The sequence below is a fragment of the Notamacropus eugenii genome, chromosome 1 (genome assembly GCF_028372415.1).
Source record: "Notamacropus eugenii isolate mMacEug1 chromosome 1, mMacEug1.pri_v2, whole genome shotgun sequence".
Taxonomy (NCBI): domain Eukaryota; kingdom Metazoa; phylum Chordata; class Mammalia; order Diprotodontia; family Macropodidae; genus Notamacropus; species Notamacropus eugenii.
In genome coordinates, this window is record NC_092872.1 from 217,797,598 (window position 1) to 217,813,122 (window position 15,525).

The 15,525-nt window shown below is 35.3% G+C and overlaps 1 protein-coding gene across 1 annotated transcript in view; it reads right to left on the minus strand.

Moving 5' to 3' along the window:
• The window catches only part of CHAT (choline O-acetyltransferase), a 99,998-nt gene that overhangs the window by 6,475 nt on the left and 77,998 nt on the right, over positions 1–15,525 (minus strand). The window contains exon 10 of the mRNA XM_072627416.1: positions 14,211–14,333. Coding sequence (XP_072483517.1) covers positions 14,211–14,333 — 123 coding nt within the window. The remainder of the gene's footprint in view (positions 1–14,210; positions 14,334–15,525) is intronic.

Here is a 15,525-nt window from a genome sequence, read left to right on the forward strand (position 1 = left end):
AGATGACTAAGGACAGAACCCTGAGGAGTAACCACTATAACGAGTGAGAAAGAGGACAAGCAGTTAGTGAATGAAGACAAAGAGCAGTTAGAAATAGGAAAACTTGAAAAATGTGGTATCTCCAAGGCCAAGGGAGGAAAGGGGATTCATTAAGAAGGGGTCAATGTCAAATGCTGTAGAGAGGTCAGAGGACTTAAAACAATTCTATGGGATTTGACAATTAGGAGCTTATTGATGACTTTCAAAATGACAGTTTCAATATAATGATGGGATAGGACCCAAACAGAAGGGATTGATGAGAGGTGTAGGAATTATGGATAGACAACTTTTTCAAGAAGTCTGGCTATGAAGAGGAGAAAAGAGATGGGGATGTTAGCTGAATGGGGTAAAAGAGTAGAGTGAAGGCTTTAAAAATATGTATGTATATATATATATGCATATATACATATATACACATACATACATATAGGGCACATTATTAAACAAATGGTAAGGAACCATGGAGAAGAAGAGAATTTGAGCTGTAGAAAGTAAAAAAAAAAAGGTGATTTCAAAAAGACATGGAAAATTATACGAACTAACAGAATGAAGTGAGTAGAAACAAAAGAAGAATTCATAGAATAATTCATACAGGAATTCGTATAATAATCAGTATTATAAAAATGAACAATTTCATGGACTTTGATACTATGAAGAATAAGATTAGCAGAACCAGAAGAACAATTTAAAACACTTTAAAACCAATTTTGAAAGCTATAAGAACTATGATCAATAAAATGACCTTTCATGATTTTGAAGGATCAATAATGAAAAATGCTATCTATTACAGAGAGGTGATGGAGTTAGGGTATAGAATAAGACATGTGTATGTGTGTGTGTATGTGTGTGTGTGTGTGTGTGTGTGTGTGCGTGTATTCATATAGCTACATGATGTGGACACATACAACCATTGGGATAATTGGCTTGTCTATGCACATTACCAAAAATTTTCTTTTTTTTCTATTTAATAGAGATAGGAAGGAGAGATAAATATCTGTTTTTTTAAAATACAGAACTGTGAGGGAGTTCTACAGTTGTAAAATGTTGAATAAACTTTAAAACAAGGTCACCATATTATTAGTTTTATTTAGTTATAAAAGACCTCTTGTGAAGTGGAAGTAAATGTTTATAATACAAAAGTAAAATGACAATAAACAAAGTAAAAAAACACATTAAAAAATAGACAGGCTATGGAAGGACTTATATGACCTGATGCTGAGTGAAAGGAGCAGAACCAGGAGAACTTTATGCACAGCAACAACCACAGTGTGTGAGAGTTTTTTCTGGTAGACTTAGATTTTTGTAATAACACAAGAACTTCTTACCAAAAAAAAAAAAAAAAATCCCAATGGAGGATCTCAAGGCAAAATGCCTGCCACACTCAGAGAGAGAAATATGGAAGTCACTCACATATTGTAGCAGATCATGTTTGTGTATGTGTATGTGTTTGTGTATCATGTTCTGATTTGTTATACGATTTCTTTCATTTATCTTAGTCTGACTACATAGCATGACTATAGTGAAAATATACTCAATAGGAAAGTATATGTAGAATCTATACAGAATTGTATGCAGTCGTGGGGAGGGAGGGGGGGAGTGGGGGGTAGGTGGGGGGGATAAAATCACAATTGTATGGCAGTGACTGTTAAACATTACAAAATAAAAAAAAAAAAAAAAAAGAAAAAAATAGACAGGCTAGTCGTACCAGGTCTCAAATTATATTGTAAAGCAGCATCATCAAAATCACTTGGTACTGGCTAAGAAATAGAGGGGCAGATCAGTAGAATAGGTTAGGTACACAAGACACAGTAGTCAATAGCAGTCTACTGTTTGATAAACCCAAGCACCCCAGATTCTGGGGTAAGAATTCACTGTCTGACAAAAACTTCTGGGAAAATTGGAAAATAGTGTTGTGGAAACTGGTCATAGACCAATGCCTAACACCATATACCAGAATAAAGTCCAAATGGGTACACGATTCAAGTATAAAGACTGATACTATAAACAAATTAGGGGAGCAAGGAATAGTTTATTTGTCAGATTTATGGATAATGGAGAAATTTATGATAGAGAACATTATGAAATGCAAAATGGATAATTTTGGTTACATTAAATCGAAAAGTTTTTGCACAAAGCTAATGCAGCCAAGATTAGGAGGGAAGCAGAAAACTGGGAAAGAATTTTTACAACTAGTGTTTATACGTTAGTAAAATGTATAGAGAACTGAGTCAAATTGACAAGAATACAAGTCATTCCCCAATTGATAAATGGTCAAAGAATATGAACAGGTAGTTTTTAGAGGAAGAAATTAAAGCTATATATAGTCACATGAAAAAAATGCTCTAAATTACTATTGATTAGAGAGATGCAAATCAAAATAACTCTGAGGTACCATATCACATGTATCAAATTGACTAATATGACAAAATAGGAAGATGATAAATGTTGGAGAAGATGTGGAAGAGTTGGAACACTAATTCATTGTTGGTGGAGCTGTGAGCTGATCCAGCCATTCTGGAGAGCAATTTGGAACTATGCCTGAAGGGCTATAGAAATGTATATTCTCTTTGACCCAACAATATTGCTTCTAAGGCTATATCCCAAAGAGTTCATAAAAATGGGGAAAGGACCCACATGAACTAAAATATTCACAGCGGTTTTTGTGTGTGTGTGTGTGGTGGCCAAGAAAGTGGAAATCAAGGGGATGCCCATCAATTGGGGAGTGACTGAACAAGTTATGGTATTTGAATGTAATAGAATGCTATCATCTTATAAGAAATGAAGAACACGCAGACTTCAGAAAAACCTGGAAAGACTTATATGAACTGAGGATGAGTGAAATGAGCAGAACTAGGAGAACATTATACCCCGTAAGAGCCACAGTGTGCAAGGAATGTTTGTAATAGACTTAGCACTTCACAGCAATGCAAGGATCTAAAACATTTCCATCAACATCCAGAGAAAGAACTATAGAGTCAGAATGCAGAATGAAGCAGATTATTTTCTGTTTTGTTATGTTTTGTTTTATTTTGGTTTTTCTCATGGTGTCTCCCATTCATTTTAATTCTATGTAACATGACTAATGTGAAAATGTGTTGGTGAGTTAGGGGGGTGTCTGCTCCAGGCATGAAGACTTCCCCTGGTGGAATGGGTAGATGAGAACAATTTGTTCCAATGGTCATGAAGGCAGCTGAAGCAGGCACGGTGGAGTGCTTAGATTTGTTTAGATATCAAAGATACCAAGGCTATCCACTGCATCCTGAGCCATCACAAGTTGTCTTGATTCTGTCCTGTCTCTATACTGTGGTGACTCTGGAGGAGAGTTTGGGGCTGACAACTTCATGCAACTCTGCCTCACTTAAATGTAAACACATCACCAACCAAGCAACCAATGTGTAGGAACCCCCCGCCCCCCCCCCCCCCCCCCCGCTCCTTCCCCCAAAAGAGAAAGGAACAGATTGAAGATATATGAGAAAGATAACTTTGAGTATTCAGCTTCCTCTTCTGTTGGTCTGGGCAATTTGTATCTTTTAAAATAATCATCCATCTCATTTAGATTGTCAAATTTATGGGCATGTATTTGGGCAAAGTAATTTCTTATTATTGTTTTAATTTCCTCCTCATTGGAGGTGAGTTCACCCTTTTCATTTTTTATATTGGTAATTTGGTTTTCTTCTTTCTTTTTTTAAATCAAATTGACCAAAGGTTTATCAATTTTATTGTTTTGTTCATAAAACCAATGTCTAGCTTTATTTATTAGTTCAATAGTTTTATTAATTTCAATTTTTTAATCTCTCCTTATTTCTAATTTGGTATTTACTTGGAAAGTTTCAATTTGTTCTTTTTCGAGTTTTTTCAGCTGCATGCCCAATTTATTGATCTCTTTCTCTATTTTACTCATGTAGGCACTCAAAGATATAAAACTTACCCTAACAACTACTTTTGCAGTATCCCATAAAATTTGGTAGGTTGTCTTATTATTGTCATTCTCTTGAATGAAGTTGTTGATTGTTTCTGTAATTTGTTGTTTAACCCACTCCTTCTTTAGGATTAGATTGTTTAGTTTCCAATTAGTTTTTGATTTATATTTCCATGGTCTTTGATTATATATAAGTTTTATTGCATTATGATCTGAGAAGGATGCGTTGACTATCTCTGCCTTTCTGCACTGAATTGTGAGGTTTTTATGACCCAGTACACGGTCAATTTTTGTATATGTGCCATGTACCACTGAGAAAAAAGGGTATTCCTTTCTTCCCCCATTCAATTTTCTCGAGAGATCTATCATATCTACCTTATCCAGAGTTCTATTCACCTCCTTAACTTCTTTCTTGTTTATTTTGAGGTTAGATTTATCAAGTTCAGAGAGGGGGAGGTTGAGGTCCCCCACTAGTAAAGTTTTACTGTCTATTTCTTCCTGTAACTCCCTTAACTTCTCCTCTAAGAATTTGGATGCTATACCACTTGGAGCATATATGTTTAGTAATGAAATTGCTTCATTGTCTCTGGTGCCTTTTAGCAGGATATAGCTTCCTTCCTTATCTCTTTTGATTAGATCTATTTCTGCTTTTGCTTTATCTGAGATTAGGATTGCTACCCCTGCTTTTTTTATATCAGCTGAAGCACAATAAATTCTGCTCCAACCTTTTACCTTTACCCTATGTGTATCTCCCTTTTTCAAATGTGTTTCTTGGAAATAACATGTTGTTGGATTATGGTTTTTAATCCATTCTGCTATCCATCTCTGTTTTATGGGAGAGTTCATTCCATTCACATAGTTATGATTACTATTTGTGTCTTTTCTTACATTCCCTTTCCCCTTGTTTATGCTTTTAGCTCTCCCTTCTCCCTTCCCCTCTCCAATAGTTTTAATTTTTGATCACCACCTCCCTCAGTCTTCCCTCCCTTCTTTCAGCCCCTCTCCCTTTTAATCCCCTTTTTCCTTACTACTTCCTCCCTCCCTTTTAGCCTCCCCTTCCTTTTCTTTCCCCCTTCCTCTCCTATTGTCTATAGAACTAGTTGAATTTCTACACTTAACTGAGTTTATTGTACCCTACTTGAATCCAATCAGATGAGAGTACCTCTCAAACAATACTCATCTCCCTCCCCTCTTTCCCTCCACTGTAATATATTTTTGCACCTCTTCCTGTGATGGAATTGATTTTTTTTTCTGCCTCCTCCTTTTCCCATCTCCCATTACAATCCCTTCACACCCTTAAATTACATTTGTTATCATCACGTCATTTAATTTAATTCCTCTATCTATATATATCCCTTTTACATTTCATAATAAATATATAATTCTCAAGATGGACAAGTATCATCTTCCCTTATAGGGATGTAAACAGTTTACCCATATTGTGTAACAAGTTTGTTTTTTCTCCCTGTTTACTTTTTTATGCCTCTCTTTAGACCTGCATTTGAAGATCAAATTTTCTATTGAGTTCTGGCCTTTTCATCAGGAAGGTCTGGAAATCTTTTATTTCATTGAATGTCCATCTCCTTGCCTGAAATATTATGCTCAACTTTGCTGGGTAATTAATCCTTGGTTGTAGTCCTAGCTCCTTTGCCTTATGGAATATCATGTTCTAATTCCTTTGATCTTTTAATGTAGAAGCTGCAAGGTTCTGTGTGATCCTGACTGTACCTCCTCAATATTTGAATTGTTTCTTGATAGTTCTGGAATTTTGCAACAATATTCCTTGGTGTTTTTAGTTGGGGGTCCCTTTCAGTGGATTCTTTCAATGACTCTTTTGCCCTCTGGATCTAGGACTTCTGGGCAATTTTCCTTGATAATTTCTTGGGTGATATTATCCAGGGTCTTTTTTTCATCATGGCTTTCTGGTAGACCAATCATCCTTAGCTTTTTCTCTCCTGGATCTATTTTCCAGGTCAGTCATTTTTCCAATTAGATATTTTATATTTTCTTCTATCTTTTCATTCTTTAGGTTCTGTTTGACTGATTCTTGATGTCTCATGGAGTCATTAGCTTCTACTTGCCCGATTCTATTTTTTATCAAATTGTTTTCTGCAGTTAACTTTTGCATCTCCTTTTCCATCTGTCCAATTGTTCCTTTTAGGGATTTATTTTCACCAGTTAGGTTTTGTACTTTTTTCCCCCATTTGTCCAATTTTCCTTTTTAAGGAGCTGTTCTCTTCAGTGAATTCTTTTTTCATATTTTTAAAATCATTGGTCAGTTTTTCTTCTATTTCTCTAATTTGAGTTTTAAAATCCTTCTAGAGCTACCTTCCAAGAAGGCTTTTTGTGCTTCTGACCAGTTCATATTTCCTTCTGAATTTTCAGATGGGAGTACAGTCTCAATGATGACCTCTTTGGTATTTGTGTTTTGGTCCTTGTACCCACAGAAAGATTCTATGGTCTTTCCTTTTCTGCTTTGCTTTTTACTCATGATAATAACCCTTTTCCTGGGTTTTAAGGTAGATCTCTGTGTCTATGGCACAGGGAGCTGCTCCACAGTTCTTGTGCCTAAAACTTGAGGCTTTGTGTGTTGTGGCCTCCGGTTCTTTCAGCTAGAAATTAAATGCTGCAGCTTACCTGGTGCTGATCTGGCTGGTGTTTGAAAGAAGAGGCTGGTTAGATCTTTTTGGGTTTTCCCCGAAGTTATCCTGGAGGTAGCTCATTAAGTGTGGGGAAGGGGTAGTCTGCACTCAGAGGCGACTCTGATGAGCTAGAGCATAGGCAAGCTCAGCTTTCTGCGCTAGTATCTTTCCAATTCCCCTGGGATGTTGAGGCACACCTGGGGCCCTGGTGTTGGCAGTTGCTAGCTTCACCCCCCTGGGGTTCAAGATTTTCTCCCAGTCTGTTGAGGTGGGACTGTCTGGGACAGCTCTGATCCTGCACTGATTGCCTTTGGCCACAGCAAGAGGAACTCTCCTTAGTGATCTTTCTAGCCTCCTGGACTGAGAGTGTGTTTACCCCTTCTGCTGCTCCCACTGCTCCAGGGTTTTTTCCCAGGAGATAATCTCTGGGCTAGTCAAGGTCAACAAGGGGAGGGAGATAATAGTTACTGATAACTCTGCCATCTTGGCTCCCAGAACCCGAGAAAGATAACTTTGAAGCAAGGTTCTGAAGGATATGGTAGCTGTTAAGATCAAATTAGCCTTAGAAAAGAATAGGAGTATCTTTTTTTCTGAGACAGTTTGGTAAAAGCTTTAACCTTTAAAAGCTTTAAGCCTTCAACCATGACTCATAGGAGGTTCAAGAAAATAGCTGTCTTATAGTAGAGATAAAGATTCGAAATGATCAACTATTGAAGGAACTTATTATTATTGAGCATTTATTATTATTATTATTATTATTAAGCACTTATTTGTCTTGTTTTCACATATCCAGAGGATTATTCATTAAAAATATGTTTACGAAACATTTTCTATTCTTGACATCCAATAGGACTGGTATTTCTAATTTGAGAACATTTCTCTGCTCACTACTTCTCTAAGAGTAAAATATACTTCATGATAATTGTTCATCATGACAGAAGTCTGGATGAGTATAGGTAAAGAAATGAGGTTGTATGGTATTACTTCACATGCTATTATTTAATTTTTTAATGTTGTTATATATTTCATGAGGAAACTGAGACCCAGAGAAGTGAAATAATTTGTCACAAGGCCACATAGATAATAAGTAGCAGAGTTGATATTTAAACTTCATGTGTTTTCAAGTCTTGTATTAAAAGCTTACTGTGATATCTTACTATAGCATGGTGATGACTCTGAGTTCTTTAAATATATTCCAGTAGAGTGTGCAAACTTTGTTGGTGCTGCCAAACTGGAAGAGTCTTCCAGTACCATATTCTTATGATGTGCTTGTCATCCAAGTGCCAGGCAAGATGGATAAAGAGAGCTTCCTCAATGGAAAATTGATGGTGGTGATGTTCACTGGTAACTCTTTTGGGGTTACAATCCACACTGGCAGAAGGGAATATCTGTGCTGATGAAATCATAGATTTTTGAAGTGTAGAAATCTAAAAATTTCCAAATTTTGTATTATATTATGAAAATATCCATATTATAGAAGTATATATATATACATATATATATGCACAAACATAAACATAGATATGGATATAGATATAGACTACATATATATATATGTATATATATCCCTATAGTTAGATATTAAAGATAGGTAGTCACAAAGAAGAAGAAGAAATAGCAGCTAAGATATCCAGAAATTCTCATAAGACAAAAATCCAGGAAAAATCCATGGTTTTAAATAGCTAGTGACAAATACTCAAAGTTTAGGCAACAAATAAGAGGAATTTGAGATCTTAAAACAAGGAAGCAAATTTGATAGCACAGGTATCACTGATACTTAGCATGCCTTAGGTCATGACTCAGGAGGCTGTACTTCATTCAAAAGAATCAAGATAGGTTAAAGGGGATGGCGTGGGATAGTAATGTATATTAAGAAGGTATACTTAGATGACAAAATCCAGGAACCAGAGTAAGCATGCCTGAGAATATTTGATGACGGTCAAAGGAAGGAGAAACAAAAGTAATTATATCACTGGAGTACACTGCAGACAACTTGGATTGAAAGAGAAAATGCATATGGAATTTGGAAAACAAATCCCAAGCCTAGTAGACAAGCATAGGATAGTAGTGGTGGTAGGTCTTCAATGTGGCAGACATATTACAGCTCTCTGCCCAAATCAGAGTAATTAATAATAACTTCTGGATCTGCCTTAATGATAATTTCATTCTTCAAAAAGTAAAGAAACTAATAAGGGTAAATTTTATTTTTGATCTGATCTTTGCTAATAGACAAGAACTGATTGATGGGATAAAAAAGATAAGAAACTTTGGGAAAAGTGACCACTCCATTTTAGAGTTTGTGATACAGGGGATAAAATATTGGCATAGTCTGATAAACATTGTTGATTTAGGAAAAGTAAAATTCAATGGGGACAGAGGAAAGACAGGATCCCATGAAGTAAAATGTTTTAGAGAAAGTCAACCCAGGAAGAATGGGAGATATTGAAGAATAAAATTCCAAAGACAGAAGGAGTACAAGGAGTAAAAATGAGATTTGTCTTAAGATACCAGTGTGGATATGCAGAACTCACCATCTCAACTTATATTTTAAAAAGAAATATATAGAAGATGGAGGCAAAGAAAGGTAAAATAAACATTAGTATGACACAGCCCTGTGTGGTAGAAATGTTGATGCTTGAAATGAGTTGAGGCTGGTATAGGAATCTAAGGATGACAAAAAGAGATTTTTTTTGCTATATTTGGAGAAAAAATTGAATCAAAGAAAGGATGGGGCCTTTGTTTGGAGGTAGATATGATGGTGATAAATGGCAACAGAGAGAAGATGATGTAATTGCTGAGCCAGTATTAGTGATGATCTGAAAGGCCACTGGAAACAAGAGATGTCACAAGACTGGGGAAAGACAGATATCCTGATTTTCAAAAAAAGAGAATGGAGTGTCCAAACTATAGGTCAATGAACTTCATTCATTCATATATAAACATATATATATATACACATATACATTACTTCCTAGGAAAACTCTAGAACAGATCATTTAAGAGATAGTTGATATATAGAGATAAAGAGATATCTAGATAAGGAAGCAGTAATTACAGAGGCAATATGGCTTTATCAAGAACAGGTTATGCTGAACTTACCTTATTTCATTTTGTGACAGGATTGGTAAACTAATAGGTATGAGTGCTATGGATACAGTTTACTAAAAGTTTTTTTTAGCAAAATTTTAAATAAAATATCTCATGCTATTCTTTTGGAGAAAATGGGGAGTAATGTGTTTTATGAAATTTAATTATATGGATGGCCAGACTTAAAGAATAGTTGATAATTATTCTATGTCAACTTGGCAGGGGGTCTTCAATAAAATATTCCAAATATTTGTGCTTGGCTTGTGCTGTTTAACATTTATATCAGTGATTTAGATAAAAGCATAGATGGCCTGCATCTCAAATTTGCAGAAATTCCAAGCTAAGAAGGATGATTAACACAGTGTATAACAGAATTAGTACATAAAAGAATCTTGGGAGGCTGGATGGAGCATTGGACTGAATATCATAAGATGAAATTAAGGATAAATGGAAAGTCTTACACTTAAGTAGAAAAATCAGCTCACAAGAGAAAGATAGAAGAAGCATAGTTAGATGCAGTTCTGAAAAAATTCTAAGGGTTGAAAGGGAGTTAAGATAGTGGATTAGAGGCAACTGATGAACTGTCTCAACATTTCCCTCCAAACAACATTAAAAATAATGCCTTTCCTGGGTAAATACTAGAGCACAGACCAGGAGAGCAATGACCATACTTCTTTCAGAATCATATAAACTTAGAAGCACTAAAAACTTGCAGACCCCCAGAACTAGTTCAAAAACAGCATCACAAAAAAGCCTAAAACTTGGGACAGTGCCTCCCACTTCCAGGTAAGTAACCCAACCTTAGCATAAAGTTCAAAGTCAAGAAATAGACTGGAAAAATGTGCAAACACCAAAAAATAATTTGACCATGAAAAGCTACTGTAGTGGCAGGAAAGATCAAGACATAAACTTAGGAGAAGACAGCAGCATAGAATAAACATAAGTCTCAAGAATACTAATTAGAGCTAAGTCCAACAAAAATTCCTAGAAGAGTTAAATAGATAAGGGTAATAGAGGAAAAACTGGGAAAAGAAGTGAGAGTAATGCAAGAAAATTAGGAAGAAGATTAACAACTTAGTAAAGCACTGAAGAAAACAACATCTTAAAAAACAGAATTGGCCTAATGGTAAAAGAGGCACAATAATTCACTGAAAAAAAGACCTCCTTGAAAAGCAGAATAGGTCAAGTTGAAAAAGAGATACAAAAGTTCACTGGGAGTTGAAAGGGAGAACTTAAAATTAGTCAAATAGAAAATGAAGTATAAAAGCTAATTGAAGTAAATAATTAAAAATTAGACAAGTGGAAGCTAACAACTCCCTAAAACATCAAGAAAAAAATAGAATAAAGTCAAAAGAATGAAAAAAATAGAAGAAAATGTGAAATATCAGAAAAACAACTGACCTGGAAAATAGATTGAGAAGAGATAATTTAAGAATCATTCAGTTACCAAAAAGCCATAATTAAAGAAAGAATCTAGACATAATATTTCAAGAAATTACCAAGGAAAACTGCCCAATACCTTAGATCCAGGGGGTAAAATAGAGATGGAAAGAATCCATTGATAATTTCCTGAAAGAGATTCCAAAATGAAAAATACCACGAATAGTACAGCCAAATTCCAGAGCTCTCAGGTCACAGAGAAAATACTTCAAGCAGCCAGAAAGAAACAATTTAAATATTGTGGAGCCACAGTCAGCATTGCACAATACTTAGTGACTTCCACATTAAAGGAACAGAGGGCTTGGAATATTATATTTCAGAAGACAAAGGAGTTAGGATTACAACCAAAAATAACCTGCCCAGCAAAACTGAGTATAATCCAAAGAGGAAGAATGGATATTTAATGGAATAGAAGACTTTTAAGCATTCCTGATGAAAAGAGCAGAGCTGAATAGAAAATTTGACATACAAACACAAAACTCAAGAGAAGCATAAAAAAGTAAACACAAAAGAGTAGTCATAAGGGTCTCAATAAAGTTAAACTATATACATTCCTACATGGGAAGATGATCCCTGTGACTCCTAAGAACTCTGTGATTATTAGGGAAGTTAAAAGGAGTTTGCATCGATAGAGGGCATGGATGTGTAGAGGGCATAGAATGATCTCCAAAAAAACAAAGAGGTGAGTAAGAGGGTTACACTGGGAGAAGGGAGAAGGGAGAGGTAGAATGGGGAAAATTTTTTCACACAAGAGAGATATGAAAAGAAAAGCTTTTATAGAGGAGGGGAAAATGGGATGGCAGGCAATGTTTGAACCTCACTTCCATCAGAATTGGTTCAAAGAGGGAAGAGTATATATACAGACGTACTCAGTTGTGTATAGAAGTGTAATTTACCCGATAGGGAAATAGAAGAAGAAGGGGATAAGAGAAAGGGGGAGGGGTGATAAAAGGGAGGGCAGATTAAGGGAGGCAATGGTTAGAAGCAAAATAGACATTTGAAGAAGGTCAGGATAAAAAGAGAAAATAAGAAATAAAAGAAAATAGGATAGAGGGAAATACACAGTAATCATAACTATGGATGTGAATGGGATGAGCTCACCCATAAAACAGAAGCAGAGAGCAAAACAGATTAGAAACCAGAATCCAATAACGTGTTGTTGTATTTTTTTTTTTAACAAGAGACACTCTTGAAACAGAATTAAAATAAAATGCAGAATTAAAATAAATTAAAATAAAAGAATTAAAATAAAAGACTAGAACAGAATATAATATTCTTCAGCTGAACTAAAAAAAGGCAGATGTAGCAATCATGATTTCAGACAAAGAAAAAGCAAAAATAGACCTAATTAAAAGGGATAATCAGGGAAAGTACATTTTGATAACAGGTACCATAGACAATGAAATAATATCAAAAATTTTTACAGCAGGTTTCTCTGGTAAAGGCCTCCTCTCCCAAATATATACTGAGAATAGAAGTGAATCACATTTATTAAAATAAGAGGTATTTCCCAATTGATAAATGGTCAAAGGATATAAATAGGCAGTTCTCAGAAAAAATAATCAAAGCCATCTATAGTAATGTGAAAAAAATACTCTAAATCATTATTGATTAGAGAAAGTCAGATTAAAACAACTCTGAGGTGTACCACCTCATATCTATCAGAAATGACAAATACTGGAGGGGATGAGGAAAAAATAGGTACACTAACGAACTATTGGTGGATTAGTGAATTGACTCAACCATTTTGGAGAAAAATTTGGAACTAGGCCCAAAGGGTTATAAAACTGTGTGTACCTTTTGACCCAGAAATATCACCACTAGGTTTATATCCCAAAGAGATCAAAGAAAAAGGGAAAGAACATCTATCTCTCTATATATATACATACACACATACTCAAAATATTTCTAGCAGTTCTTTGTGGCAGCAAAGAATTAGAAATTGAGGGGATGCTCATCATTTGATGAACTGAATACCTTGTGATATGTGATTGTGATAGAGTATTGTTATGTTGTGGGAAATGATGGAAAGGCTGGTTTCAGAAAAACAAAGCAAAATATGGTAAGACTTATATGAACTTATGCAAAGTGAAGTGAGAAAGAACCAGGAGACCACTGTGCACAGTGACAGCAATGCTATAATGATTATGAACTGGAATACCTGGCTACTTGAATCAATACAATGATCCAAGACAATTCCAAAAGACTTACGATGATAAAAGTGCTATCCACCTCCAGAGGGAGAAGTGATGAACTCTCAGTGCAATTTGAAGTGTAATTTTCTCACTTTATTTTTCTTGCTTTGTTTTGAAATATGGCTAACATGGAAATATGTTTCACATGATTTCACATGTATAATTAATATATTGCTTGCTTTCTTAGTGGGTGGGGTGGGAGGGCAGAAGAGAATTTGGAACTCAAAATTTAAAAAGAAAAGAATGTTAAAAATAAACAATTTTTTAAAATTCTGGAGGTTTAGTAGACCACAAGCTCTATGTGAATCAATGATATGATATTGCAACCAAAAACCTATTCTTTCCAGAAATAGGGAGATGATAATCCCTCTGAACTCTACCCCCATCAGATGTCATTTGATTCCCTTTGTCTGTTTCTCTCTTTTTACACATAAATACACACACACACACATATATACATATGTGTGTATATTTATATATTTGTATGAGCCTGGTGTGGATAAAGCCATAACTATGGCAAATCTTTGGAAGGTGTCTGCCATCCCAAAAGTGTCTTGTCAAAAGACCTCAGAAACCAGACAATTAATTTCTTAGTGACTTAAAACATAGTTGGATCTTTAACAGGAGACCTGAATAATATAGTCCTTGTTTGGTTGAGTACTTTTCTTCAGAGTTTTTTAATTAATGTCACTTTATGAGCACCAGGGACATTGTGCTTCCTTTCTTAGAGGGTTTATATGCCCATTCGAAGTGTAGGAACAATATATCCTATCAGGGATAACAGTTTGTTGTATGTAGCAGAAAAAAATATTAGGTACATTTCTTTAGAACAAAGAGGACTCAGTTCTCACTTTTAGAAGGTGTATTCTTTAATTTTGTTTTACTCACCTATAGAAGGTCAACTGGAGTGCCACCTGAATATAAGCATCTGGGCTGGTCCTTTGCTTCTTAATGAACTCTTTCCCATAGTTTTCAAACTTATAAACAATGAAGTCAAGATTCTTTACTATCCTGAGAATAAGAAGAATATTATTTTAACATAAAATATGATTTATATTTTCATTTCTTCAACATACATATCAATACTACCTCATGTACTCTAACTTCTCAGTTCTCAGTCTACTCAGTTCTCATGACCTGTCTGTCACTCTCCCTCATCAATAGATATCTATAGACAGAAATGTCTGTACCCTTGATTTTGCCATCAGTCATACAAGTGTTCTACTTTCACACTGTGAACTCCAAAATTCCTTCATCTCAAAAGTTCTCAACTTGTTGTACATGAACTTAAAATTTTTGGATCAGTATAGTTAGATATAATTAGTTTCCTTTACAGTCTCTTGTGGATTTATTTTATGTATTTGTAAATGGTATTTTGAGGAGTCCATGGGTATCACCAGACTGTCAAGGGGTCCATTACACAGGAAACGTTAAGGACCCTCGCTTTATGTGATCATAATCTTTTATCATTTCATCTTTACATCTGCCTTAAAATTCTTAACCCTGTTCTACAGGTCTCACCAAGACCTCCAATCACTCCACTACTCAATTTTCCCCAGGTCATCATTCCCATTCATTGGTGAAAAAATTCCATTCTACATTGTCCTCTGTACTCAAATCCCCTGTCACCTTGAACTGAAGTGATTATGCCTTACTAAACCAGAACCTTGATTTATTTCCACCATCTACCACCTTCAATTCTATTTACTTGCTGTCATACAAGGCTGGAGAAAATAACAAAAGTATGCTGACTGGATCTTTTATAAATTTATATTACATAGTTTCAACTGGGATTTCACTGTAGCAAGGCAATGATTTCTCCCTTTCCTAATTAACTCACTATTCCACTTGCGACAGTGGCCATTCCAAAACTTTTCATCCTTCCTAAAGCTTCCCATGGCACTCCCTCCCTTAAGCATTTCAGCCTAGAGCCTTATTTCATATATAAATGAAAAAATTGAGGCCTTATTCTCTGGGAAAAGCTCTGTCTTTTCCCCTTCTCTTCCTCTCATATCACTCAGATGACTTCTCTCACTATCTTCTCTTTCATTCCTGTCTCATGAAGAGGTAGCCCTTCTCCTTGCCAAGGTGAATCATTCTATGTATACAAGTCATCCCATTCCTTTCTGCCTTCTCCATCAGACTGCCCTCTCTATTATCTCTACTTTCTCACTAACTTCTAATTTCTTCCTAGCTATTGGCT